Source organism: Pristis pectinata, chromosome 15 (genome assembly GCF_009764475.1).
Source record: "Pristis pectinata isolate sPriPec2 chromosome 15, sPriPec2.1.pri, whole genome shotgun sequence".
In the NCBI taxonomy this organism is placed as follows: domain Eukaryota; kingdom Metazoa; phylum Chordata; class Chondrichthyes; order Rhinopristiformes; family Pristidae; genus Pristis; species Pristis pectinata.
The window spans coordinates 29,828,258-29,856,201 of NC_067419.1; the positions used below are offsets into that span (position 1 = coordinate 29,828,258).

The 27,944-nt window shown below is 39.9% G+C and overlaps 1 protein-coding gene across 2 annotated transcripts in view; it reads left to right on the top strand.

Moving 5' to 3' along the window:
• The window catches only part of kcnd2 (potassium voltage-gated channel, Shal-related subfamily, member 2), a 276,285-nt gene that overhangs the window by 236,827 nt on the left and 11,514 nt on the right, over positions 1-27,944 (top strand). For both annotated transcript variants that reach the window (XM_052030905.1, XM_052030906.1), the window contains 3 exons: positions 4,440-4,602; positions 16,123-16,221; positions 22,647-22,742. In XM_052030905.1, coding sequence (XP_051886865.1) covers positions 4,440-4,602; positions 16,123-16,221; positions 22,647-22,742 — 358 coding nt within the window. The remainder of the gene's footprint in view (positions 1-4,439; positions 4,603-16,122; positions 16,222-22,646; positions 22,743-27,944) is intronic.

Here is a 27,944-nt window from a genome sequence, read left to right on the forward strand (position 1 = left end):
TAACGACCCTATCGACCTGCGTGGCAACCTTAAGGGATCTATGGACGTGGATCCCAAGATCCCTCTGTTCCTCTACCCTTCTAAGAGTCCTGCCATTAACCTTGTATTCTGCCTTCAAATTCAATCTCCCAAAGTGTATCACTTCACACTTATCCGGGTTGAACTCCATCTGCTATTCTCAGCCCGGCTCTGCATTCTGTCAATGTCCTGTTGTAATTTACAGCAACCTTCTACACTATCCACAACACCACCAACCTTTGTATCATCAGCAAACTTACTAACCCACTCTTTCACATCCTCATCCAAGTCATTTACAGAAATCATACTAGGCAATTTCAGAGGGCAGATAAAAATATATCATATTAACAAGAAAATATTCAGAAATAGAAAATACCAGATGTCTGCAATAATTTCTGAACTGTTCAGATAAAAATTAGGTGTCTATTTAATGGGCCAGGCCAAATTAACAGTTTTATGTCAACACTATGCTCCAGATTGAGATTGTCGATGAGTAAAATCTTTGAGATCTGGTAGTAACTCTTGAAAAATACTTGAAACCGTACAACAATTATATCATATGTGAAGAAAACCTGCTGCTGCTAAGTTTTTTAAAGGTTTTTTTTTACTTACCAACAATCCCTTGTGTATTTTCTTATCATGCTTCTAAAACATTCACTTACTGTATGTAACACTACTGTCTATTATGTGTAAAATCATGGTTGGAACTACTTAACATTATAAACAACAGCACCAGCCTTGTAATGTTGAATTGCAAATTCTAATCCATTAAACAGATTAAATTGTTCCTTGGTAATATCAGTTTTTACTTTTGCATTATTCATTTAATGCCATATGCTTTCAACATTCCCTGCTACTGCAGTATCATCAACTCATTTAAAGGATTTAAGGTAGATAGAAGCAAATGTTATTTGTAAATTTTAACCAAAGATGTCAAAAATATCATCTTATGCAGAGTATATGCTCCTGAGAGCCTTCATAATAATAAGCAGGAAAGCACATAGCTTGAAATTGTCTCATACTGTATTCAATTGTGACATGAAATACATTATGCAACACATTCATACAGTATAAGCTATTACATAGAAAACTAGGCATTTTACATGCAAGCTAATTGACATTGCTTTAAATACAAAAGCTATTACAAGATATAAATAACATACACATATATTTTAGCAATACTGTGTGATTTAATACCCAGCAGCATGCACAAGAGGTGAAGCATAGATATGATACTGCAATATTGCCAAGTGCATGAGGGTGCAATGGAGCATATAAATCTTAGTTAAAAGTCCTGAAAGGTCAGTGATGGAGATCTGATGAATAGATCAGTGCCTGAGGCCAGTAAGATGTAGCATTTAAAGCTGCATTCACTTAACCTAACTGTGTGTATGAGCTTCATTGAACCTTTTGCAGCACTATGTCCACATCCTTCAGGCCACACTCCTGCCATTGTCCTCCACAGCTTTCTATTCTCAATTCTTCTTAAGCATGTAATGGGGGCTCTTTTGCACCCAGAGGTAAAGGACATGTCTACTAATGGTCACTTTCTTCACCAAGTCTTGCAGCACAGCTTTCAAAAACTTAATCCACGCTCTCATCCATATTGTTCCAACCTTCACATTTTACCAGGTCAGGTTCACTTTCTGCATATCACCTGTTACATTTATACATCTGTACCATACTTTAACTGTTGCTCGCCACTCAATATTAACCCTTGCCAGTGGGTCCAGTCATTGAACTGTGCTGACTGGATTCTAAATACAGAATGTAGTTAATGGATGAAACAGCAGATCATCTCTACCTCTGTAACTAATTTTGATTGAGGCTAATATGTTATTCAGTAATAACATTCCAGACTACTATTTTCGGATAATTGTTGCAGTGAACATCAAAAATGCATCAACTTTTCAAAAAAATGGCATTGCATCTGAAATAACACAGCAGTACAAGTAATAATTTTGACTGACCGTGGTGTAACTTTGATAATGCTTTCTTTGGGAGCCTTATTACAAATTGTATTATTATTATGCAGTGCCTTCAGTTCAGTTCACATACCTCCGTTCAAGAGAACTGTGCAACATTAACATCAATTTTATTTTAGTTTACTTTTGGGATTAGGCATTGTTCCCAAGTCCAGTATTTATTGCCCATTCCAAGCTACCCTTGAGAAAGTAGAGGTGAGCTACCTTCTGAAATTGCTGTAAGTCCTCCCTCATTTCCTTTGGGTAGGGAGTTCCAGGATTTAGCCCCAGCAGTGATGAATGAAAAATAATATAACTCAAAACAAAGATGCTGAGGAACATGTAAGTAGCAATGTTTGCATGCACCTGCTGCCCATGTTCTTTTCAGAGAGGTCTGTGTTCTTTGTTGCCAGAGAATCTATATGGCTGGCCCAGTTAAGACAATTGTGATTCCCAGAATGTTGATGGTGGGGAATTTGGTGAGGATAATGCCATCGAGTGTCAACAAGAGGTGGTTAGACTCAGTTTTGTTGAAGATGGTCATGGCCTGACACGTGTAGCATGATTAATTGCCAATTATCAGCCCATGCCAACATTATCACTGGAATGATGAAAGGAAGGTCCAGCTGAAGTTGGAAGGGCCTAGGAAACTGCCCTGATGAATACTTTCAGCAAAGTCCAAGGGCTGGAATGATTGACCTCCAATAACCATAATTATATTATTTTTTGCAAACGATGATTCCAACCATTAGGGTATTTTCTCTTGATACCCTTGGCATTGGATTTACCAGGGTTTCTTGATGTAGTCCAAAAACGCCTTGTTATCAAAAGCAGCCATTCTTACCTCACCTCTGGAATTCAGCACTATGGAACCCTCTGATGCCAATGAGTTCTGAAGTCAAGTGGTCCTGACAAAGCCCAAACTTGACATCCGTGAGCAGGCAATTGGTAAGTAAGTACTGCTTGATAGCACTGTTGGCAAAACCATCAGTTTTCTCATGATTGAGAGTTGACTGTTTAGATGGTAATTAACTGGATTGGATTTGTCCTGCTCTTTGTGGACAGGATATAACTGGGTTATGTTGCATATTGTTAATTAGACATCAATGTTGTAACTACACTGGGATAGCTTGGTTAGAGACATGGTTAGTTCTGGAGTGCAGGTCTTCAGTATAATCGACCAGGATGTCATCTGGCCCCTAGAGTCTTTGCTGTGTCCATTGCTCCCAGCCGTTTCTTGATATCATATGGAATGAATTGAATTGGCTAAAGATTTCCTTCTGTGAAGGTTGGGAACGTACAAGAAACCCAAGGTGGATCAACAACTAGACACTTCTGACTGAATGTGATTGTAAATGCTTCACTCTTGTCTATGGTTCATGTGCTGGAACTGTCATTAAGGATAAGGATATTCTTGGAGCCCCCTCCTCCTATTAGCTGTTTAATTATTCACCACCATTCACGATTTGATGTGGCAGAATTTGATCTGATCCTTTGGTTATGAGATTACTTAGCTCTGTCTATTGTATACTGCTTTTGCTGTTTAGCATGCATGTACTCCTTGCTGCAGATTCACCAAGTTAGACATTTCCTTTTCACATTTGCCGTGCCCTCTGCTCTTTTCATTGAACTAGGGTTGACCCCTTTGCTCATTTGTAATGGTAGAATGGATCAATAGTGCCCTTTAATGTAAATTCATTTACTTTGATCCACAACACTGTTTGCTAAAACTACCTGATGTCAATGGAAGCAGGAATTTGCTGAAGCATTGATTTTTCTTCAGTCATAGATAATTCAGTGTGCTATAGCAACGTAGACATGAGTTCATATTTTTCCATTGTATTGCCATCATTCTCAATCCCAAGGTTTCATACTGTCTTGAAATGTATTCCAGACAGAATTATTTTGTGTTTGGAGTTTGAAATCCTCCTTCCTGATATAAAACGGAGAAAGAACGAATTTTAAAACATGTTGTCAGGATAAGATGGATTGTTTGCAATTAGGAAGCAACTTCTACAGAAATGCAAAAGCTCACACTTTTCTGAAAGGGAGCTGTTGTAAGAATAAGTAACGTTGTGTGTTTTGTGCTGTGGTCATTTTCTGAAAGATTGGATGTTGCAGATCATTAACATAAGAAGCTGGCCTCTTGCTTTTCAATATTTTGGATAAATGTGTCATTCCAATTTAACAAAACTTTATTTTATCTCTTCCTAAGAAACAGGAGGAAGAGAAATATGTATTGTTTGACAGAAATGGAACATGGGGAAAAAACATTAAACAGAAAAATCTTGATTTTTCTAACTCTGATGCACATATTGTAAATATCTCTCCCCCCCCCCCCCCACCCATCTGTGGAACTAACTGGGAACCCACTATACATCTTTTATTTATGAAAATACATTCTAAAAGGCTGACAAATATCTTATTGAAACTAATGACTTGTTGTTTTTATTCCAGGTATGGGGACATGGTACCAAAGACCATTGCTGGGAAGATTTTTGGATCTATCTGCTCTTTGAGCGGTGTGTTAGTCATTGCCTTACCTGTGCCCGTGATTGTCTCAAACTTCAGTCGCATCTATCATCAGAACCAACGGGCAGATAAACGCAAGGCGCAGAAGGTACTGTGATAGTTGGTTCTCTTCTGGTCAATACGTAGCTTAATAACACACTTGAGATTTATTTACAAATTAGTTGTAAATGTCTATTCTTTGTTGTTTATTAGCAAAGATATTGTTTTGTTCCCACAAATTAGTTAGAAGTTGTGACTAAGGGCACTGATCTCCATGTGGTGGTCCCAACCAAAGGAAAACTAATTTATTCATTTGATACCGTTTGTCTGTTGAATTTTTAAAATTGTGTCTCATCTATTACTAAATTCTTACCAATTTCAGGAATGAAACTTCCACTATCAGCAAAGCATAAAATGGCCAGGAGTAGAGTGGATATTCATTATATATTCCAACTGATATTCCTTTCTTTTGAATTGAAAAGACCTCAGTTGAAACCTAACAATGCAAACCAGTTATATGCAATGTATTCATCATCCATTTCTTTTAAGATTCCAATGGCCGATATGTTCCTGGCCTGAAGAATTTGGGTGGTGATATTCATTGGCAGTGACATTTTTGAGTTAGTGCAAGAACTCCCGATTTTCCATAATGCAGGGATGCTGTGTCTAAATATAACACCCTCATTTTAGCCATACCTGCCTATTGGGATGAGAAGTTTTAAACAGCATCCAAAGAAGGAGGAACTGGTGAAAAGACAGGGAGGTTTCAGAACATGTACAAACTAATTATTTAAACAATGGAGGTGGCACAAGAGACTCCAGATGCTCGAATCTGGAGCAACAAACAATCTGTTGGAGGAACTCAGTGGGTCCAGCAGCACCTGTGGAAGGAAGGGAATTGCCGATGTTTCGGATTGAAACCCTGCATCAGATGACCTGCTGAGTTCCTCCAGCAGATTATTTGTTGCTCTAAATAACATAGGCATTGTTCCAAATTGTGGACAAAGAAAGTTGAAGTTACCCAATAAGACAGAGTTGAAAGAAAAGGATTGGATGAGGAAGAGAAATTAATTTTTGGAGAGTCGAAGATGGGAGGCCCAATGGCAGAAGGAATATTGAAATCTGAAGCAAAGAAAATTAAGGCTAAGGATTTTATCATTAGATGTACAAAGGCAGAGGCAGGGATGGGAGATGTTACGGGAGTGAAAGTATTTGGTCTTTGAGATGGAAAGTACGTATGCATTCAACTTTAGGTCAAATAGGAAAACAAGACTGTGAACAGTCTTTCTCGTAATGAGTCAGTGGGCATGAACCAGAATGGAGACAGTAGTTAAGGAATGGAGTTTCTGATGGGAGGTGAAAGCAAGTATTCTCCCAGTGTTAGAGGAAATCTCAAGTTGTCCAAGATTGGATGTCAACAAAGCAAACTGATAATACAGTGGAAAGGTCAAGAGAGGTAAATAATTTTACACTCTATCATCAATTTGTCTAATTAAAAAAAGCAATTTTAATCCTCCTTTGTTCTACAGATGATGACCTGAAATGTATGTGTTCTGGTTGTCAATTCACCAATTATTAGAAGTATTTTATCTGATTTACCTTATCAATACCTTAACCTTCCCGATCTGAGAGAATGTTCATTAATGTCTCCAGATTTCTGTGATAACTAAGTCACTCATCTTTGATATTATCCATCCCACTTTCAAGTTATTAACATTCTTGCAAAAGTAGGTCATCTAAAAATAGACAAAATGCCCTAACTATCCTTGATCATATGGATTAGTGCTACTATACTGTGCAATTTGACAAAGTTACCAACACTACTGGCTTTTTTTCAGAATTTATTTCATAATATTGCAAAATTACTGGTATTTATATCATTCAGATTTCTTGCTTTGTTTGAATTATCCATGATAAATTTAATTCATTTTATGTTTTTAATTATTGTAGTGCAGTGAAACATTACTACTTAAAACACTAGATTAATATTTTTGTTTGCATGGAAATGGATGCTAGCAAGGTAAGTTAGAATCAAGAAATTTCACAGTGTTCACAAGAAGCTTTTTAAAGAGTAAAACATAATGACGTACCTTGACCTCCTGTGGCTAGGATGCTGCCAAAACTGGTTCTTGTTGATAGGTTAGAAACTACTTTCAAGTTAGTCAGTCACTTTTAAATGGCATGTGCTTGCCAATGAGTTGGGAATGCAACTTCACTATTTATATCGGAGTCATTCTCCTCTGGAGCTGGAGGCCTTTCTGTTTAGGATGGGGGATGTCAGCAATGCATTGACAGATTCGCATGAATTCCCACCTGCCAAAACCTGCAGAGTGGTGAGGGCATTAAAATCAGGCTTCAGGAGTTCCTCTTCCTGCAAGAAGAGCTATATATAAGATTTCTGCAACCAGATCCAGTCACTCGTAGTGTAGCAGTTAGCGTAACGCTTTACAGCGCCAGTGACCCGGGTTCAATTCCCGCCGCTGTCTGTAAGGAGTTTGTACGTTCTCCCCGTGTCTGCGTGGGTTTCCTCCGGGTGCTCCGGTTTCCTCCCACATTCCAAAAGACGTACAGGTTAGGAAGTTGTGGGCATGCTATGTTGGCGCCAGAAGCGTGGCGACACTCGCAGGCTGCCTCCCAGAACACTACGCAAAAAATGCATGTCACTGTGTGTTTCGATGTACATGTGACTAATAAAGATCTTATCATATCAGTGTTTGAGCATTGCAGTGTCAGAGATTGTACAATTTCCTCTTGTCAGGCTATTACTAAGTTACTATTTGGAATTATGTGTTAGGTGTTACAGAATGAGCATGGCCTATCTTGGTTCCTGTCCAATTCTAGCTGACACAAGCAGAATTAATTGAATGTCTTGTAGTATTGCAGACTTTCGTGCAATTTTTTCAGCTATTTGTGCTGCCTCCAAGAAACTAACCAGAAGCCGGCACATCAGTGCTGAGAATATAAATGTGTGTTTATTTGGAAGATTTTCTGTTTATATTGCGCTTAGTGGAGGTGTCATTGGAGCAGACTCAAAAGAACAGAACACAGTCATGAAATACAAAAGCAAAATACTGCAGGTACTGAAAATTTGTTGCACAAATGCATAGCAGGTCAGGCAGTAATTGTGGAGAGAGAAGTAGTGTTAATGTTTTAGGTCAATGACCTTTTATCGTAACTGGAAAAGTAAGTAAATGTGTGTGTTTTACATTGCAGAGAAGGGGAAGGGGTATAGAATCATAGAACAGTACAGCACAATACAGGCCCTTTGGCCCACAATGTTCTGCCTACCTTTAAACCTCGCCTAAGACTATCTAACCCCTTCCTCCCACGTATCCCTCTATTTTAAATTCCTCCATATGCTTATCTAGCAATCTCTTGAATTTAACTAATGTACCTGCCTCCACCACCACTCCAGACAGCACATTCCATGCCCCAACCACTCTCTGGGTAAAAAACCTCCCTCTGATATCTCCCTTGAACTTCCCACCCACTACTTTAAAGCCATGCCCTCTTGTATTAAGCATTGGTGCCCTGGGAAAGAGGTGCTGGCTGTCTACTCTATCTATTCCTCTTAATATTTTGTATACCTCTATCATGTCTCCTCCCATCCTCCTTCACTCCAAAGAGTAAAGCCCTAGCTCCCTTAGTCTCTCCTCATAATGCATACTCTCTAAACCTGGCAACATCCTGGTAAATCTCCTCTGCACCCTTTCCAACGCTTCCACATCCTTTCTATAATGAGAGAGCAAAGGGAATATCTGAGGGGAGACCAATAAAACACTGATGAACAAATGCTGATGATGTCATCTAAACGAGGTTAGTGAAGGCACCATCGATGATTTGTCTGGAGGAAGTGTACAGAGAAGGAAGTGAGTGAGGGCAAAGGAGGGGAGAACAACATGCAATGCTAGATCTGTGAGATGCAGAACATAACAGTTGATGAAAATACTCAGCAGGCCAGACAGTTGAGAGAAAAACCGAGTTAATGTTACAGGTTGATGATATTATACAGACAAGAAAAGCTAATTACTTGAAATTGTTGAATTCATCCTTGTTTCCTTAGTACTATAACATGCATGAACAGAAAATGAGGTGATGTTCCTCAAGTTTGTGTTGAGCTAAGTTGGATTTATTTGGATTAGTGTAGGAAACTAAAGGCAGAGTGTTCAGAGAGGGAGTGGGAGTGAAATGGAGAATTAAAGAGACTGACAGCTGGAAACTTAGGGTCACCCTTGCAGTCTGAACAAAGATGTTCAGCAAAATGACAACCCAATCATTGTTTGGTTTCCCCAATGTAGAGGAGACCATATTGTGAGTGTATACAATATTGGAAACAGTGTAAGTGAATCGTGGATTCACTTGGACGGACTGATTGAGTTTGAGTCCCCGGATGGTGGAAAGAGTAGAGTTAAAAGGGTATTGTAGCGCATGTGCCTTGAGAAGGTGGTGGAGATGGAAGAGTGACTTCATCTCCCTGGTTCTCTCCAAAGGAAGCATTATGTCTATGATTTCCTGGTTTCCTCTTCCCTTGGTCTTCATACTATCACTGACATTTCACATTTCCTTTTATCACATTTTTCCAGCTCTGATAAAGTTGATTTGAAGAATTAATTCTGTTTCTCTCCCCACAAATGCTGCCTGACCTGCTGAGTATATCCATCATTTTCTGTTTTTATTTCAGAATTCAAGCATCTGCAATATTTTAATACATTACCTAGAATTCAAGACAAACTAAAGACTTAAGCTGTAAACTTGATAATATATTTAGTCAGCTTCATAGAACAGCAACAAATACCATGCCTCTTTTAAGAAAATAATTTGGCACTTTTGGTGGTTTCTTTTTTGTGTGTCATTAACTTCACACCTCTTTTATCCAATACAGTCTTTTTTAGACATGATTTTGAACTTAACCAGTCATTTTTTAATTTTTTTATACTGTTACAGATTAGGTTACTATTGGTGAATGACCCTTTAAGACATTGCACAGTAGTGTGTGCGTGTGTGTGTGTGTGTGTGTGTGTGTGTGTGTGTGTGTGTGTGTGTGTGTGTGTGTGTGTGTGTGTGGGGGGGGGGCGTGATTATGACAACAACAGGAGTTAAGGATGTGATGACATTTTTGGAGCAGTCAGTCGGAGAGAGAGAGGGGGGAAAAGTTTGTCACGTGCCAGTAACAAAAGAAACACAGCGAGTAAAAACTATTTTATTAATAACTACTTATGGTAATAAGAAAAATAAAAGTAAAAATGTTAGATCTTAAACATTGACCCCAAAACTAAACTCGAAGTGTGTGTGTGGCAAATTCCCAAACTCCAAGTCTAGGAATAGTTCTCAAAGTTCAGTTCAGCAAGCCATAAGGTGAAACGTGAGCAAAGGCTTCTGCAAAACCACCGTTGACTGAAGAGGAAATGTAGAGAGAAAATAGAGAGTAATTACAAAATCCAAATGTTCCACGATGGAACCCATACAACACCTCAATCACTGATGATCTCCATTCCTTTGTTCCGAAGTACCTACCACCCTGAAAAGCATTTGAGATGTGGCCGTCCACACAGATACCTGTTTCCTTCTACAGGTTAACGACAAAGTGGACTCCACTGGATCATTCTAAAGATCCATACGTGGATTGTAGTGACAGACACAGTTATTGTTTTTCATCCATCGATACAGAGACCAACAGGCAGGTGTCTCTCTCCCTCTCTCTTATCACCGACTGACTGCTCCAAAAACGTCATCACGTCCATATGTCATGCTGTTGTCGTAATCACGCCACACACACACACACACACACACACACACACACACACACACACACACTACTGTGCAATTTCTTAAAGGGACATTCACCAATAGTAACCTAATCTGTAACAATACACTTACAGTTAATTCCTGTAAGTCATGGTAAACCATAAGATAGGCAGTGTATTTATTTGACTGGTAAAGTTACTTGCTGAAGCAAGTGGGCTAGAAATTCTTTTGCATTATGCAATATTATTTCAACAATTTTCAGCAATTGGTGTACATAGCACAGTGTAGTAAACTGTAGCATGGATTTCTGTGCACATGACATTCTTACACACTGAGTCCATTGGTCATTCAATACACAACTGATGTCACCGATGCCACATTTGTGCACTAATGGGTGCCAAGAAAACATAACAGGATTCCAACAGAGACCCCAGTTAAACTGTACTGCAGTGTGAGAGACTCGATTTGTTAACAGCCCTCATAAGCACACATGCGTTCTGCACAGGAGAGCTTTTTATATTTATGTTACGTACCATTTAATATCACTGCACGTGCCGAGTGATCAAGACCCAGATCAAATTTAGAAGTTTTCCAATTGTTTTGTTATCGTAACATGTTTATCACAGGTAGAGCAAAGCCTGAGAAGTATTTTTTTAAATTTGAGTGTGTGGTTAAAAGACGTTACTTTATGAACTTCTAATTTATATGAGGGACAAAGTTCTACAGAAAGTTGTTCTGATTGCCTTCATATCGAAATGGATCCTTTGATAAGATATGTGATATTATTCAACTGACTAACCTTATTTATTTTCTTTGGTTCTATGAATACATAATAGCTGTTATACTAAGTTTCATTTACACAAGTGAACAAGATAAATGAAAACCATCTGTCAAAATTCTTTTGTCAAAATGTTTGATCATGCACTGGCCTCATTGTAATAGAAATGCGGGTGTTGTCTGCATTCACAAGTGATTAGATTACTAAGAAACATACACACAGACCTATATTAATTTTAAATATAAAAAGCTCTCTTTCCTTAAAATCATTCACAAAGCAAATGGGATTCAATTTTAAAATATGCATAGAGGTTTTTCTCATCTTTTTCTTAAGTAACTGTGCCCATACAAAGCTATTTCTGAATCTGATATCCATATTTAATATTTGGATTGGCTATGCAAATACAGCTTCAGGTTTCTGTTCAGCAAAGGTCTGGTACCAGAAAAAGCTGGAGCTACATAGCAGTTCAAAAGTAGGAGTCTGAAACACAAGATGTCCATTAGTAAATCCAGTAAAGACTTCTGGAGAAGCTTCCATACTCAAGAGAATGGTAAAACATGGTACTCGCTATTGGGTGAAATGGTTGAGATGAATAGCATTGATTTACTTAAGAGGAAACTAGTTAAGTACATGGGGAAGAAAGGAATACAAAGACATGTTGACAGGATGAGAAAAGTAAGTTGGGAGGTAGCATTGACCTATTGTGGCTACCTGTTTTTAAATTAGCAAAGGAAACCACTATATAAAAAAACACAGGTTTTAATTTTACCATGGGTGTGTTCTTATTTAGCTTTTAGTTGATTATTTATTAAGTGCAAATAAATAATATAATTTAAAATTGGGATTGCAATTCAATAGCAGTGATTGCAATATGCAATTAACCCCCACCTGTTGATGGAATGCAGGCAACATGCCAACTTCCTTGCTCATTTTGACCACACTATTCATCGTCTGGACATATTAACAACAGGCTGCTTACAGTTGAAGCTATACTCCACTAAAAGTTAGCCTTAAAGGGGAAGAGCATTGTAGCTAGAGCAAGTGCTGCCAATTGTTCTACATTAATCTGATCTATGAATCATTACACAACCTGGGAAAGCGTGAGCTGCACATATTTCATGCACTGTATTCAAATTCTGGATGGAGAAATGGAAAGGAACAGAGAGATCCTGTACCTACAGCGTCAGGAGATAGGCTCAGAAGGCTTTGGGTGTAAATAGCCTTGAATGTCAGTAGGTACTTAGATGGCAAGATTAAAAGGAATGCACACTTTTGTATGCACTGCAGCATAAAATAATTTATAAACGTGAGTGTTCATTTTGTGGTGGTTTCCATTGTTTTATATTGGAGCCAAGCAGATCCGGTGGTTGGTGAGAGAGGAAAGGTTAGGAGCTTGAATGGGGAAATTGAATTTCAATTACTGCCCATGTAAAATGGATTCTTCCCTCCTTCTTCCTCCTGCGCTTCCACATGTTTCTGCTTCTCAGCTACTTGCCACATAGTTGGTAGCAAACTTTGTGTCCTAATGATGATGAGGTTATATAGCATGCAGAAGACCACTGCAGATGTTAACACTGGCACTGCTGAGTACCATGAGCTGTCCAGACAGTGTTGCTTCAACGTGCCAGTGGTGTGCTCTATCAGATTTCATAAGACAGCATGGCTTTCACTGCTGTCTACATGAATGAGCTTTGCACTAAAGTCTTCAGCAATATCATCAGAGGTCTAGTCACCACCAGCTTGTGGCTCAAATGCAGATAGCATGATGGAATTCCCATGGCACGAAGGTATCTTAACTGTTGCCAGAATATTAGGCATTGATCTTCATAATTTGCTGCCTACAGCTGCACACCAGGTGGACATTGAGCGAGTTGAATCCCTTTTGTTTCGAGTATGGCATAATTAATATGTGGTGCAAGTGTTGTGTATGTAATTAATGATCCCCTGCATCACAAAAAAACCAGAAGTCCTAGCACAGCATACTGTGATTTCTACCCATTTATATCCGGCACCAGAGGACAGAATGTAGTTAGCACTTCTTGTGTAGAAAGGTGCAGGGGATATTGCAAATCTCTCAAGTTCCTACCTGGAAGAAGCCAGGGGCATGAACATTCATTGACGTTATCATGGAAACATAAGAGCTTACAGATGCTGGGGTCAGGAGCAAAGAAAAAGCTGTTGGGGAACTCAGTGGGTCAGGCAGTATTATTGTCTTGATGCAGATCCTGACAGGTCCTAATACGTCTCAACCCGAAATGTCAACTATCCCTTTGCCTCCACAGATGCTGCCTGACCCTCTATGTTCCTCCAACAGCTTGTTTTTTGCTCCATTACCATTATCATATTGACATACCTTACCCCCAACCCTATTGCAGTTGTAACTGTGATGGGTGGCAGATTTCACTGAGGACCTTATTATTGAAGAACAGATAACTTACACATTCTTCCTCACTGAGGTCATGCAGGAGAGCCCTTCTCTCCTTCCTCCTCATCCCTTTTATGGCACTTATCATACCCTGTTTGTAAACTATTCATTATCCCATTTCTGCTCTAGTACAAAGGGAATACCTGCTAATACACTCATATGCAGGAGAAACTGGTTTATACAGCTGCCTTGAATTCAGTAGCAAAAATCTTTCAATCCCTGTACCCATGTCCGTGTTTAGTAATTACCAGCACGATATGTTTACACTCCAAAGTTCCAAGGGATATTCACCACACATTTACCAATGTGGAATCTAATGCAATTAGTTCTACATAAAAATAGAAGCAAGAGTAGACCATTCAGTCCCTTGTGCCTGCTCAGCCATTCAGTAAGACTCTGGCCAATCTTTTATCTCAGCAGCACTTTCCTGCATGAACTACATATCCCTTGATTCCCTTAATACCAATCATGAATACTTTGTCTTACATATATACTCCATCACTGAGCCTCCGGAGCCCTCTTCAGTAGAGAATTCCAACGACTGAGTGAAGAAATTTCTTTTCACCTCAGTCCTGAATGGCCTTATTTTGAAACTATGACTCCTGGTTCCAGAGACCCCAACCATGAGAAATATTGTCCTTGCATGTACCCTGTCAAGCCCCATATATCATTTGGTAAAAATGAGTGAAGGATGCTAGTGGATATAACAGACACTTCCGTATCATAGGACCCCAAATTTACAAATTAAAAGAGCCCATTGCCTGAAACATAGGGGCTCCTTTGAAGATGGTGGTAACCATTTAGGAATGCAAATCTCACAGGAAATGTCTTTCCTCTAACTTTGGCATGTTACCATTTTATTTTCATTGCCCTTAATGTTAAATAGTCTGTATGTAAAGATTAATGGCATTGCACACAACAAAGTTGAATAATATTTGTTGTGAACAGTGGTGTCTAGTTGCTATCAGAATTGGTATTGGTATTGGTTCATCATTGTCAATTGTATCGAGGTACAGTGAAAAACTTGTCTTGCATACCGTTCATATAGATCAATTTATTACACAGTGCACTGAGATAGTACAGGGTAAAAACAATAACAGAATACAGAGTAAAGAGTCACAGCTACAGGGAAGTGCATTGCAGGTAGACAATAAGGTGCAATGTCATAACAAGGTAGATTGTGAGGTCAAGAGTTCATGTCATCATATAAGGGAACCATTCAATAGTCTTATCACAGTGGGATAGAAGCTGTCCTTGGGCCTGGTGGTATGTGCCCTCAGGCTCCCGTATCTTCTGCCTGATAGGAGAGGGAAGAAGAGAGAATGGCCTGACTGGGTGGGGTATTTGATTATGCTGGCTGCTTCACCAAGGCAGTGACAGGTATTGACAGAGCCCATAGAGGGGAGGCTGGTTTCTGTGATGTGCTGGGTTTCTTGCGGTCCTGGGCAGAGCAGTTGCCATACCAAGCACTGATGCATCCACATAGGATGCTTTCTATGGGGTATCGATAAAAATTGGTGAGTGTCAAAGGGGACATGCCAAATTTCTTTAGCCTCCTAAGGAAGTAGAGGCGCTGGTGAGCTTTCTTGGCCATGGCATCTACGTGGTTGGACCAGGACAGGCTATTGGTAATGTTCACTCCTAGGAACTTGAAGCTCTTAACCCTCTCGACCTCAGCACCATTGATGTAGATAGGTACATGAACACTGCCCCCTTTCCTGAAGTCAATGACCAGTTCTTTTGTTGTGCTGACATTGAGGGAAAGGTTGTTGTCATGACACTATGTCACTAAGCTCTCTATCTCCTTCCTATACTCCGACTCATCGTTATTTGAGATGCGGCCTATTACAGTGGTATCACCTGCAAATTTGTAGATGGAGTTAGAGCGGAATCACTGGCTTGAAATGTGTTTTGCAGCAGCAGTACAATCAAAGACATAAAATTACTATCAATTACAAAATAAATAAATTTACAAAATGCAAAAAAAGGGAATAATGAGGTAGTGTTCATGTGTTCATGGACCATTTAGAAATCTAATGGCAGAGGGAAAAAAGCTGTTCCTAAATCATTGCATATGGGTCTTCAGGCTCCTGTACCTCCTCCCTGATGATAATAACGAGAAGAAAGCATGTCCCAGATGGTGAGGTTCCTTAATGATGGATGTCACCTCCTTGAGGCACTGCCTCTTGAAGATGTCCTCAGTGGTGGGGAGAGTTGTGCCCGTGATGGAGCTGGCTAAGTCTACAACGCTATGCTGTATATTTTCTATATACCCCTGGTAGTTCAGTAAATGTTTGAGGGTTGAGATGATAATTGAAAATGTATGTATGAGAGCATTTATTAACCAATCAGTTTGGGGAGATGTGGTGATTGTTATCAACATTGTGCATGTAGGAATGGATTTTTCAAATATAAAAACTGTCAACGTTTTGCAAGTAAGTAAAACTTAATCAAAAGGAATACATTAGCTGCCTGTTTTATAAACAATACCTTTTAAATTAATGAAGAATAGTGTACTAGAATTTCCACAGGTGTTATTTTAACATGAGAAATTATAAATAATTTTCTCTTGCAAATTTCATTAATTAAGATTTTTGACATGTGTTCAGATGTCACTGCTGAATGTAAAAGAAGATACAAGGATAAAGTATTAATTTGTTTGTATGTTCTTGTTTGTACAGAAAGCCAGACTAGCAAGAATCCGTGCAGCAAAGAGTGGGAGTGCAAATGCTTATATGCAGAGCAAGCACAATGGCTTACTAACTGATTCACTGGAGCAGGTAATGTGCAGCTAAGAGCTCGGTGTTGGTTGTTTTTTGTTCCCTTTCTGCAGGAAGCAGAATAGAGCCAGAAGAAAACCAACTGCTACTATCAACCTTGCATATGGTTGTTTATATTTTGATACATGTCAGTTAAATGTTCCTTGAGAGAATGCCTTCAATGAAATTGAAATCCAGGCCATAAATCTGCTGCTTGTGTACATTTTCTTTCACCTGAAAAGATTAAGCAACTCTTCCCTTTGAATTTTGCTCTTTTGGTTCATGGGATATTTGAGCTGGCAGTATGTAATGATACAGGGAGTCAGCTAGAGGATTGTGAAGGAGGAAGCAATTGAGCAATATGAAGATGCACAGATTAAACACACAGCTGGATCTAATAGCAGCAATTCCAGCTGTGAGATGTGCTGGCATAGCCCACATGTGTTAAATCCTCAACAGGGTTTTAATTTTTTTTGTGTGTAAAATGGAAAAGACCAACGATCCTGCAAATACATTGATAGACTCAAAGAGAGACAGCCACCCAGGCCGCGCCAACTATCAACCACCCATTCATATTAATCCTACGTTAACTCCCCCCGGATTCTACCACTCTCCTACACACCAGGGGCAAGTTACAGTGGCCAATTAACCAACCAACCTGTATGTCTTTTGGATGTGGGAAGAAACTGGAGCACCCAATGGAAACCCACACAGTCATAGCAAGAACATGCAAACTCTACACATTCAGCACCTAAGGTCACTTTTGAACCCAGGTCTCTGGCGCTGTGAGGCAACAGCTGTCCTACCTGCACCACTGGGTTGCCTACCCATATTGTCCCAGAAAATCTGGCAAAATGTAGATATTGCAGAAAACTGCATGTCAAAGCAAGGATCTATTTAACAACAAAATCAGCAAACTATATTTATGCAGTTCTAAAACAGACCATTCTCATGGAAGAAAGCAAGCAAGACATTTGAAACAACAATAATAATTTTCTTCAGTTTGTGTCTATTTCTCCACCTCATTACCTAGGTAGGAGTTTTAAGATCCCAGCCAGGTTGGCCACATATGACCAACACCATTACCTGAGACTATATGTGAGTATCCAGGAGATTAGTTGTAATTATGGAGCTGCTCCCTCTCCAACTCCATAACTAACAGGACTTGAGCAGCGACCCCATTCACAGAGAAAGCAAGATTTCCACTGATCATATGCTGAAGTTAAAGAAGTGGAGTATATACATGGTTTTTGTTTGAAAGTGAAATAAAACAACATGGCAAAATGTTAAAACATTACAATCAAATATTGGATCCAATTCCCATCCATTTAATTTTTTACAAACTCACTGTGGCCAATGAGAAATCTCCTCTAAAATACAGGCAGATCATATTTAACCTCTAGAAGCCACGATCTGATATCATCAATGTGAAAAATTAATTGTGGGTCTAGATGAATCCTGTATTCTTAGTAGCTGAGTAACTGATTCAAACAGGGAAGGGCAACTTCCTGGAGTGCCTGTGAAGATGCTGCAATTTTTGACTGAAAAATAATGTTGGGAAAGTATTAGGCGGTTCTGTCACAGTCCTGCTCCCCCGACGTGGAACAGCTGGCAGTCAAGTGTCATCCGTTTTATCTGCCAAGGGAGTTCTCTGCCGCCATCCTAATAGTGGTGTACATTCCACCCCTGGCAAGTGTCAAGCAGGCACTGGAGGAGCTGAGCACTGTGATCAACAGTCATGAGAGAGCGAACCCTGATGCCTTCCCGATCATTGCAGGGGACTGTAACTAGGCTAGCTTAAAGAAATCTCTGACAAACTACCACCAACATGTCACCTGCGGAACCAGAGGAGCCAACACACTCAATCACTGTTACACCTTCATCAAAAACACTTACCGTGCCATCCCACACCCACACTTTGGCAAGTCCAATCACCTGGCTGTACTTCTACTCCCGACATATAGGCAGAGACTGAAGACCGCAGCACCAGTGGTGAGGACTGCAAAGGTATGGTCATGGGAGGCAGGGGAGCGTTTACAGGACTGCTTTAAATCACTGGACTGGACCATATTCAGGTATTCATCTTCGGATCTGAATGAATATATCACCGACTTCATCGAGACCTGCTTGGATGAGTGTATACTGTTGAGAACATACTGAGTTTTCCCAAACCAGAAGCCCTGGATGAACCAGGAGATTTGCAGTCTGCTGAGAGCTAGATCTGCGGCATTCAAGACTGCCGATCCGGAACCCTACAAGAAGTCCAGGTACAACCTACGGAAGATGCTATGAAAGCGAAAAGGTAATTCCGTGTGAAGTTAGAGAGACAATTGGATGCACAACTGCTGTGGCAGGGTTTGCATTGCCATTACTTCCTATAAGGCGAAACCTAATGGCATAAATGGCAGGGATGCTTCACTCCCTGCTGAGCTCAATGCTTTTTATGCATGCTTTGAAAGGGAGAATAACACTACACCTGTGCGAATCCCCACAGCATCCGGCGACCCTGTGATCTCTGTCTCAGAGGCCGATCTCAGAACATCCTTCAAGAGGGTGAACCCTTGCAAGGCGTCAGGCCCCGACCCTGTACCTGGCAGGGTACTGAAAATCTGTGCCGACCAACTGGCTGGAGCGTTCAAGGACATCTTCAACCTCCCACTGCTGCAGTGGGAGATTCTCTCTGCTTCAAAAGGGCAGCAATCACACCAGTGCCCAAGAAGAGCAGGGTGAGCTGCCTCAATGGCTATTACCCGGTAGCATTCACATCTACTGTGATGAAGTGCTTTGAGAGGCTGGTCATGGCTAAAATTAACTCCTGCCTGAGCAAGGGCCTAGACCCACTGCAATTTGCCTCTCGATACGTCAGGTCTACAGCGGACACAAACTCACTGGCTCTCCACTTGGCTTTGGAGCACCTAAACAAAAGCAAAACATGTGTCAGGCTGCTGTTTATCGATTACAGCTCAGCGTTCAACACCATCATCCTCTCAGTACTGATCAACAAGCTTCAAAACCTGGGCCTCTGTACCTCACTCTGCAACTGGATCCTTGACTTCCTTATCAGGAGACCACAATCAGTGCGGATCTATAGTAACATCTCCTGCTCACTGACAATCCACACAGCCGCACCTCAAGGATGTGTGCTTAGCCCACTGCTCTATTCTCTCTACACTCATGACTGTGTGGCTAGGCACAGGTCAAATGCCATCTACAAATTTGCCAATGATACCACTGTTGTTGGCAGAATCTCAGATGGTGATGAGGAGGTGTAGAGGAGTGAGATAGGTCAGCTGGTTGAGCAGTGATGCAACAACAACCTCACACGCAACATCAGAAAGACCAAGGAATTGATTGTGGACTTCAGGAAGGGGAAGTCAGGAGAACACACACCAGTCCTCATTGAGGGGTCAGCAGTGGAAATGGTGAACAACTTCAGGTTCCTGGGCATCAACATCTCAGATGATCTATCTTGCGCAATCATGAAGAAGGCACACTAGCGGCTCTACTTCATTGGGAGTTTGAGATTTGGTATGTCATTAAAGACTCTAGAAAATTTCTACAGATGTACAGTGAAGAGCATTCTGAGTGGTTGCATCACCGCCTGGTATGGAGGCTCCAATGCGCAGGATGGGAAGAGGCTGCAGAGGGTTGCAAACTCAGTCAGCTCCATCATGGACACAACCCTCCACGCCATTGACGACATCTTCAAGAGGTGGTGCCTCAAGAATGCGGCATCCATCATTAAGAACCCTCACCACCTGAGACATGCCCTCTTCACGTTACTACCTTCTGGAAGGAGATACAGGAGCCTGAAGACCCACACTCAATGTTTCAGGATCAGCTTCTTCCCTTCCGCCATCAGATTTCTGAACGTTCCATGAACCCATGAATACTACCTCGTTGTTCCTCTTTTGCACTATTTATTTATTTTTGTAACTTATAATAATTTTTATGTCTTAATGTCTTGCACTGTACTGCTGCCACAAAACGACACATTTAACAACATACATCAGCAATAATAAACCTGGCTGATTCTGATTCTGATATTTAAAAATATTAGCAACAGCTACTTTCCTCTTCACAATTATGGCAAGCCCAAAATCTCCTTCTCCAGACATGAATTGCCTCACTGCTCCTTGAACCTGCAATTCAGCAACCTTTTTCTTTAGTTAGCATGTTTTGGTATTATTTGTTCATTGTCAAATGATTGTCAAGGTTCCAACTCTTTCAGCACTGAGTCCCCCAAATCTGCTGCGGGCCACAACCCCACTACCCACCAACACTGCCCCACCAGCACCAACTTCAACATAACACAGAACCACAACTCCAAGGGTGTAAAGAGCCAGGTGCTGACTACAGCAGAAAAAAATAAATTAAAATAATCAAAGTAAAACAAGAGGGGATAAAACTGCGACAGAGGTGGACTGCCTGGTTACTGCAGAGGAAAAAGCAGCAGCAAAAACTACCTGACAGAGGAAACAAATTACAGAAAGAACAAGAGCAGTGAAAATGCAGAGAGAATAATGAAATCAAGTTTAACAATTAATTGTCCGGTTAAATTTGCTTGAAAGAATCAAAACCATTTTGAAATTCTAGAGGCTATTGTGTCCAGAGGCTCAGTATTTGAACCTTTGAATCAATAGAGCAGTCTCTCCTATTGAAATATTTATGATTATTCAAGCTTTTTTCCATTGTCAAGCTATACCCTTGACATCCAACCACCAACCAAGTCCTCATCTGCTATTATTGCTGCGGTGTTCTTGTTTCCTTTACATTTTTTATATATTATGATATAATTTTATTCACTTGTGCTCCACTCCAGCTTGCAAAGTAGCTTTGGGCCTTTACCAGAGCTTCCCGTTCAGTTTGCCTTCGTCCATTGCCTTACAGTTTCTTTCTTCCTGGTCTACACTGTATTGAACCCCAAAACCTCAACTTTGTTCCAAAATATGATTTTTTTCTCTACAGAAACCCTCTCTGTACAGCTGCAGGAACCTGTTCAATCCTGACTTCAGGTCCTATCTGTATGGAGTTTGCACATTCTCCCTGTGACTGCATGGATTTCCCCAGGTGCTCCATTTTCCTCCCACATCACAAACAAAAACATGCTTATGGGGTAATTGGCTGCTACAAATTGGCACTAGTGTCGATGGATGGCAGGAAAATCAGGGGAGTTGGTGGGGATCTGAGACTATATAGGTTGCAAAGAAATAAAGAAATAAGTGGGGGAATAGGACTGATTTGTAAGGAAACATGGATAGATGGACTGAATGGTCTACTTCTGTCTTGTAAGAAAATACAAGTCAACATATGAGACTCCCGTGTCCAACCGCTTGTCATTCTGCTAATTTTTTTTTGCCATACAGGCCATATAAATCACTTTCCCATATGCCTGAAACTAATTGTAACTTGATGGGATGTTTTCCTGCACTATGGATTCAATAATTTTGCCTTCCTTAAAGATATTCATACAAAGTTCAGGGGATTAAAATTATTTTAAACCAGAAACACATGCCCAGCTGTGGAGATATTTTAGGGAGAGAGTTTAGCTAAACATGACTAATTTTTAAATATTTGGAATATTTGCCTGCAGCCAAAATCCCACTTTCACTTTCCTCTCATGGAAATAGAATGTTGCCTGAGCTTTCCTAATTGTACATTCAAGCCTCCTCACACTACACACTGCAGTTATTGATACCCTTCTTGATATCCATACTGACTACACCTTCACCTTTACTGCTGTCATTCCCATTAGGTCTTGATGTTCCACTATTCTGTTGTCCCAAGTTGACAGCCACCTCCACAGACCTCAGTATTTCAACATGCTCAGATCTTCACTGTAGAAAATGCCTGTATATCTTAAGAGTTACCATTGGTTCTTTTCCTCAGGTCAACCCTGTAAGTACTATGGCCATTAACAATTGCAATAAGAAGCCCCTCCTCATATATGCAATAATACCTTTTATGTATATAGCCTGGATGCCTCAGGAGGTGCCTTCTTTGACACACCAGTCAACTACTTTCTCGTTGCCTTGGTGAAAGATAGGTGAGCCTTTCCAGGGTTGGGGTTTGGGATCTTTCAGAAGGTCAGAAAGTGATCTGTACAGCTCTTGCTGAAATCTTTCAAAAGCATAAACAGCAAACTCCTCTGAAGTCCATGGATGTAATCTATTGACAATGGAGGAGCAAGCAGCAGAATCACCCATGTCTCATGACCACATGAATTTAAAAGGTTAGGCTGAATGAGTCAGAATCCTTATAGTATAAGGTTCTAACTTAAATTCATGCTCACTTCTAAGTGAAAATTAATCATTCCACCGCCTCCAACCACAGGAATTATGGTTCTTAAGTATTTTTTTTACAGATTCTAGGTAAACTAACACAATCCGTTTAAATTGAGCTTGAGTTTGGAATCTTTTCATTGACTGTTACTTGATTTTTTTCAGATGTCTAATGATGAAGAACAAGCCCTAGTTAGCAAGTCAGGATCTTCATTTCAGAGGCAACATCATCACCTCTTACACTGTCTGGAGAAAACTACGGTAAGGAATGGCATTGGAGCCTTCACCAGAAATTTGGAACAAAATTAATTAGTCCTCTTAAATTAGCTTTTCGTGCTTATAGCATTTCTGTTTTAAAAGAAATTGTTATAAAGATGTGTGATCTGCAAAAAGTCATGTTGTCCATTCACCGAATATAGATCTGACCATAAAACTCCATTTCACAGCACCATATCATTCTTGCTTCAATTGCACCACCTTGTCCCTCTTTCGCCTCCAGTGGGAATATTTATCGAGGGGATAAAAAAAACACAAAAGAAAATTCCATATAATATCTAATAGGATTTAGTTATATCTGAAATAATTTGAAAAAAATTTGTTCCAATATAAATGCAAGAGATTAAAAGAAATTAATTATACTGACATTTCAAATTTAACTTCTACAGCTTTTTCAAAATTTATTGAAAAAGACATTTTTGCATGAAGCTAACTTAAATTTGACAGAAAATCTTTGTGTACTTTAGATTCAATAATTTTACATTTACCTTAAAAATCCATGTCATTTATGTGAGTTTTTAAACCAGAAATATAATACATAAATAATGGAATCCATAATATGCCCAGGGATCCAGAGACGTTTTAGGGTGAGAATTTTACTAAACATTATATATTGTACAATATTTCAAATTATTTTTCAATTTTGCTCAGGGATCAGAGAGGCCAGCATGCAGGGATTAAGTAGTTCCTCACAAGGATGGAGTAAAATAATTGAAGAATGAGTTCTTCCTCACCATGGCTGTGTGGATAGATTCTGGAAATCTGTATTACAGCAGTATTACAAATGGACTCAAAGCAGGTCATATACTTCAGTTGATAAATTATACAAAAAACACAGAATTTAAGAATGTTTAGAAGTAAAGATAATTTTTGAACAAGAAAATTGAAATCTACAATGCAATTTAGTTCTTAGAGACTTAAAACAAAGAAATGTGTACTTTTGGGTGGTAAACCAATCCAGACATTTAGCTAGAAATAAAATTAAATGACAAACCACAAATCCCATTTATGACAATAACTCTGCATTTATTTCTCAAGAATGGAAATATCAATTGCCAGGTTCATAGGAGTTGCTCCCATATTCTAACTGTATGGCGTACTTTCCAGGCTTCTCATTAGTTTGTTAGAATGGAAAGTGGATCAAGTTAGAAGCTTAGATACAGAATCACTGCTGTCAAACACTGAAAACATAAGTTCATACCCATCGTAATGTTACTTTTGAAATATCAATTAAATGGGCAGTAAAAATAAGATTTAGCTCCATAGAATAAATACATAGTTATAGCATGTTTGGCCTGAACTCAAAGCTGTAGTTTATTCTCTTTTCTTGAGCTGCTCCATCAGAGCTTTAGGTCACAGCATTACCAGTGGCATAAATGAATTATACTCCATTATTTTAGTTGATGTTGGCAACTGCAGTGATTTACCTTATATGCAAATCTTGCACTTGTACCAGCAACTGCTGCATCATAAAAAATGCAATGTACATTGCTTTTCACAACCTCTGGACATCCCAAAGCCTTTCACATCCAATGAATCTTTTTAATGGTGTTCCCTTTCTACAATTTTCACTGGAAGGACATGTTAACCAATATCAATGTCCTCTACCAGGCCAACATCCTTAGTACTGAGGCACTAGTTACAGACAGTCTGCTGTCTTGGGCAGGCCAGATGGTTTGCATGCACCAGGCCCTCAAAATAGACAGCCTGCCATGGGAATACAGGGGAAAAGGAACAGAGAGAGAGAGAGGAAAAGATCAAGGATGTGCTCAAAGCCTCGATGAAAAAATGCAACATCTCCACTGGCACCTTGGAATCTCTAGTCTATGACCACTCAAAGTACTCAGGATGGTATTGAGAACCTCAAAGCCATGCATCAGGAGCACATAGAGTCGCAAGTCCCAGTAAGAGCAAACCTCCTCACAGACTGCCCACCCAGCCACCCCTATCACCAATCACCAGCCCTTGGCTTCATTAACATTTCAGAAACAACAAAACCAGAATGGAAGCAAGTCATCTCCAATCCTAAGGGACTGCCTAAGAAGTTCTCTGTAATGTGTTATTTAATATGGATTTTGTGTACATGACTCAGATGCTCACCGGTTGTTGTGTGAACATCTGCTAATGCACTGTCACTGCTCATCGGGAAGCAGTTTTTCTTCCTCAACTGCTCAACTGTATCATTGACTACATCACTGGAATCAGCGAGGACCAGTGCAGATTGGTAATAACATCTTCTCCTCATCGATAATCAGCACAGATGCAGCTCAATGATGCGTGCTTAGCCCACTGCTCTACTCTCTCTACACTTTTGGCTGTGTGGCTAAGCAATGCTCAAATGCCACCTATAAATTTGCTGATGACACCACTGTTGTTGGTAGAATCTCAGATGGAAACAAGGAGGTGTACAGGAGTGAGGTCAGCTGGTTGAGTGGTGTTGCAACAACAGCCTCGCACTCGGCATCAACAAGACCAAGGAATTGATTGTGGACTTCAGGAAGAGGAAGTCAGGAGAACACACACCAGTTCTCATTGAGGGGTCTGCGATGGAAATGGTGAGTAGCTTCAAGTTCCTGAGTGTCAACATTGCAAAGGATCTTTCCTGGGCTCAACACATTGATGCAAACACAAAGAAGGCATGCCAGCAGCTCTACTTCATTAGGAGTATGTCACCAAAGACTCCTACAAATTTCTACAGATGTACGGTGGAGAGCATTCTGACTGGTTACATCACAGCCTGGTATGGAGGTTCCAATGCACAAGGTCACAAAAGGCTGCAGAGGGTTGTAGAATCAGCCAGCTCCATCACAGGCACAACCCTCTCCACCATCGAGGATATCTTCAAGAGGCAGTGCCTCAAGAAGGCAGCATTCATCATTAAGGACCCTCACCATCTGGGACATGCCCTCCTCTTGTTACTACCATTAGGGAGGAGGTACAGGAGCCTGAAGACCCACACATAACGATTCAGGAACAGCTTCTTCCCCTCTGCCATCAGATTTCTGAACGGTCCATGAAACTACCTCCTTATTCCTTTATTTTTGCACTATTTATTTATTTTTGTAATTTATAATAACTTCTTTGTCTTTGCATTGCACTGCTGCTGCAAATTTCATATAAGTCAGTGATAATAAATCTGATTCTGAATCTGGTTCTGATCATGACCACCAACTAGTAAAAAGATTAGGAAAAGCTAATTGACAAAGCTATTGATCGCTGCCAGAAATGAATTGACAAGTGTGAATTTAACATCTGGCTCAAATTACAAATGGCAAGCGTGGTGGAGCCAACAGATTGAAAGTGGGATTCAGAGGATGTAGCTTCCTGATGAAATCATGCAAGTTCAATGCAACAGCCTTGTGCATGTCAGAGAAGCAAACAATGAACCGCCACCTGAAACACCCTACAGCGCTAAAGTGCATTGAACAGCTCCCAACACCAGAAAGAGTAGCCTGTGCACAATATTAGGAGCAGAAGATGTAAAAAGAAATGTTGGATTGGAGACACAATAAAGAGGAAAATATAGTAAGAAGATTTACCTCTTTCAGTTTACTAATTCATAGCAGAATTTAGGAAGAGAATAATGGCTGTGATGGATGGTGTTCTAGGAATGAATGCATGGGCTGGTGAAATGATCAGCTCTTGGTAATACACCGTCATAATCTTCTTGCAAAAATTCAGACTGTGGCTTATTTCAACCTAGCAATTATCTTGAATGTTGACTGAAGAGACACCCTTTCCAAAGTAACATACTATGTAAACATAGAAAATAAGCAGCTAATGAAAAATAAATTATAGATTTGTTTAGATTGTAGACTGGGTTAAAGTAACACATTCAGGGAATTATTTCAAGCCACCAGCAACTAGTGTTAGAAAAAGCACTAAAGATCCAACCTTCTCTGAGAAATACACTCAGAATCACTCATTTATGTTTCTCATAGGACAGTGTTGTATCTACAGGTAAAGATCGTGCCAATTTGTTTCTGAAACTGCAAGTAAATTTGCAGGGTTTCAAATGATTTTGTGAAATGGGATTCATATTATTTGTAGTAAAATATCTACTGTTTTCTGTTTTCTGCATAATTTCTCTCAAACTAATGATATTTTTGTTGGTGTATAACTGCCCATTAAGAATTTACATCTTGCTGAGAAATGAATAAACAGGATGAAATTTCCCAGTTTGTTACCTAATTTCATTACAAGTTACTTTCAGGTCAGATATGAGAATAAGTTAGAAGCCCTTCTACTCTGCTTCAGCAGAGTGCCTATTAACCTCACAACAGCTCCCTACTGCACAACTGTGACTATTTTTTTACTTTCAACCTTAATCATCATCATGACATCTTTGAAAAGGATTGTAAAGAACTGTCCTAACAATGCCCCAAGCTCACTTTACATCAGGGTCATGCAATCAGATGCAGAACCCAGAGCTGAAAGACTACTATGCTAAGCTGCTCAGATTCTAAATTGGAGAAAGGCCAATGTTGTGGAAATGAGAAAGGATCTAGGAAGAGTGGATTGGGATAAGTTTTCTGGCAAGGACGTGTTCAGTAAGTGGAAGGCCTTCAAAGGTGAAATTTTGAGAGTGCAGAGTTTGCATGTTCCTGCCAGGATTAAAGGCAAAGTTAACAAGCATAGGGAACCTTCGTTTTCAAAGGATATTGATGCTCTGGTTAAGAAAAAGAGAGAGGTGTATAGCAGGTATAGGCAACTAGGAACAAATGAGGTACATGAAGAGTATAGAAAATGTAAGAAAATACTAAAAAAGGAAATCAGGAAGGCAAAAAGAAGACATGAGGCTGCTTCGGCAGATAATGTGAAGATAAACCCAAAGGGTTTCTACAAGTATATGAAGAGTAAAAGGATATTAAGGGACAAAATTGGTCCCCTAGAAGATCAGAGTGGTCTGCTAGGTGTGGAGCCTCAGGAGATGGGGGCGATCTTAAACAGTTTTTTTGCATCAGTATTTACTCAGAAAACTGGCATAGTGGATATGGAAGGAAGAGAAACAAGCAGTAGTGTCATGGAACATATAGAGATTAAAGAGGAGGAGGTGCTTGCTGCTTTACAGCGAATAAAGGTAGATAAATCCCCTGGGCCTGACAAGATATTTCCTCGGACCTTGAGAGACTAGTGTAGAAATTGCAGGAGCCCTGGCAGATATAATTAAAATGTCCTTAGCCAAGG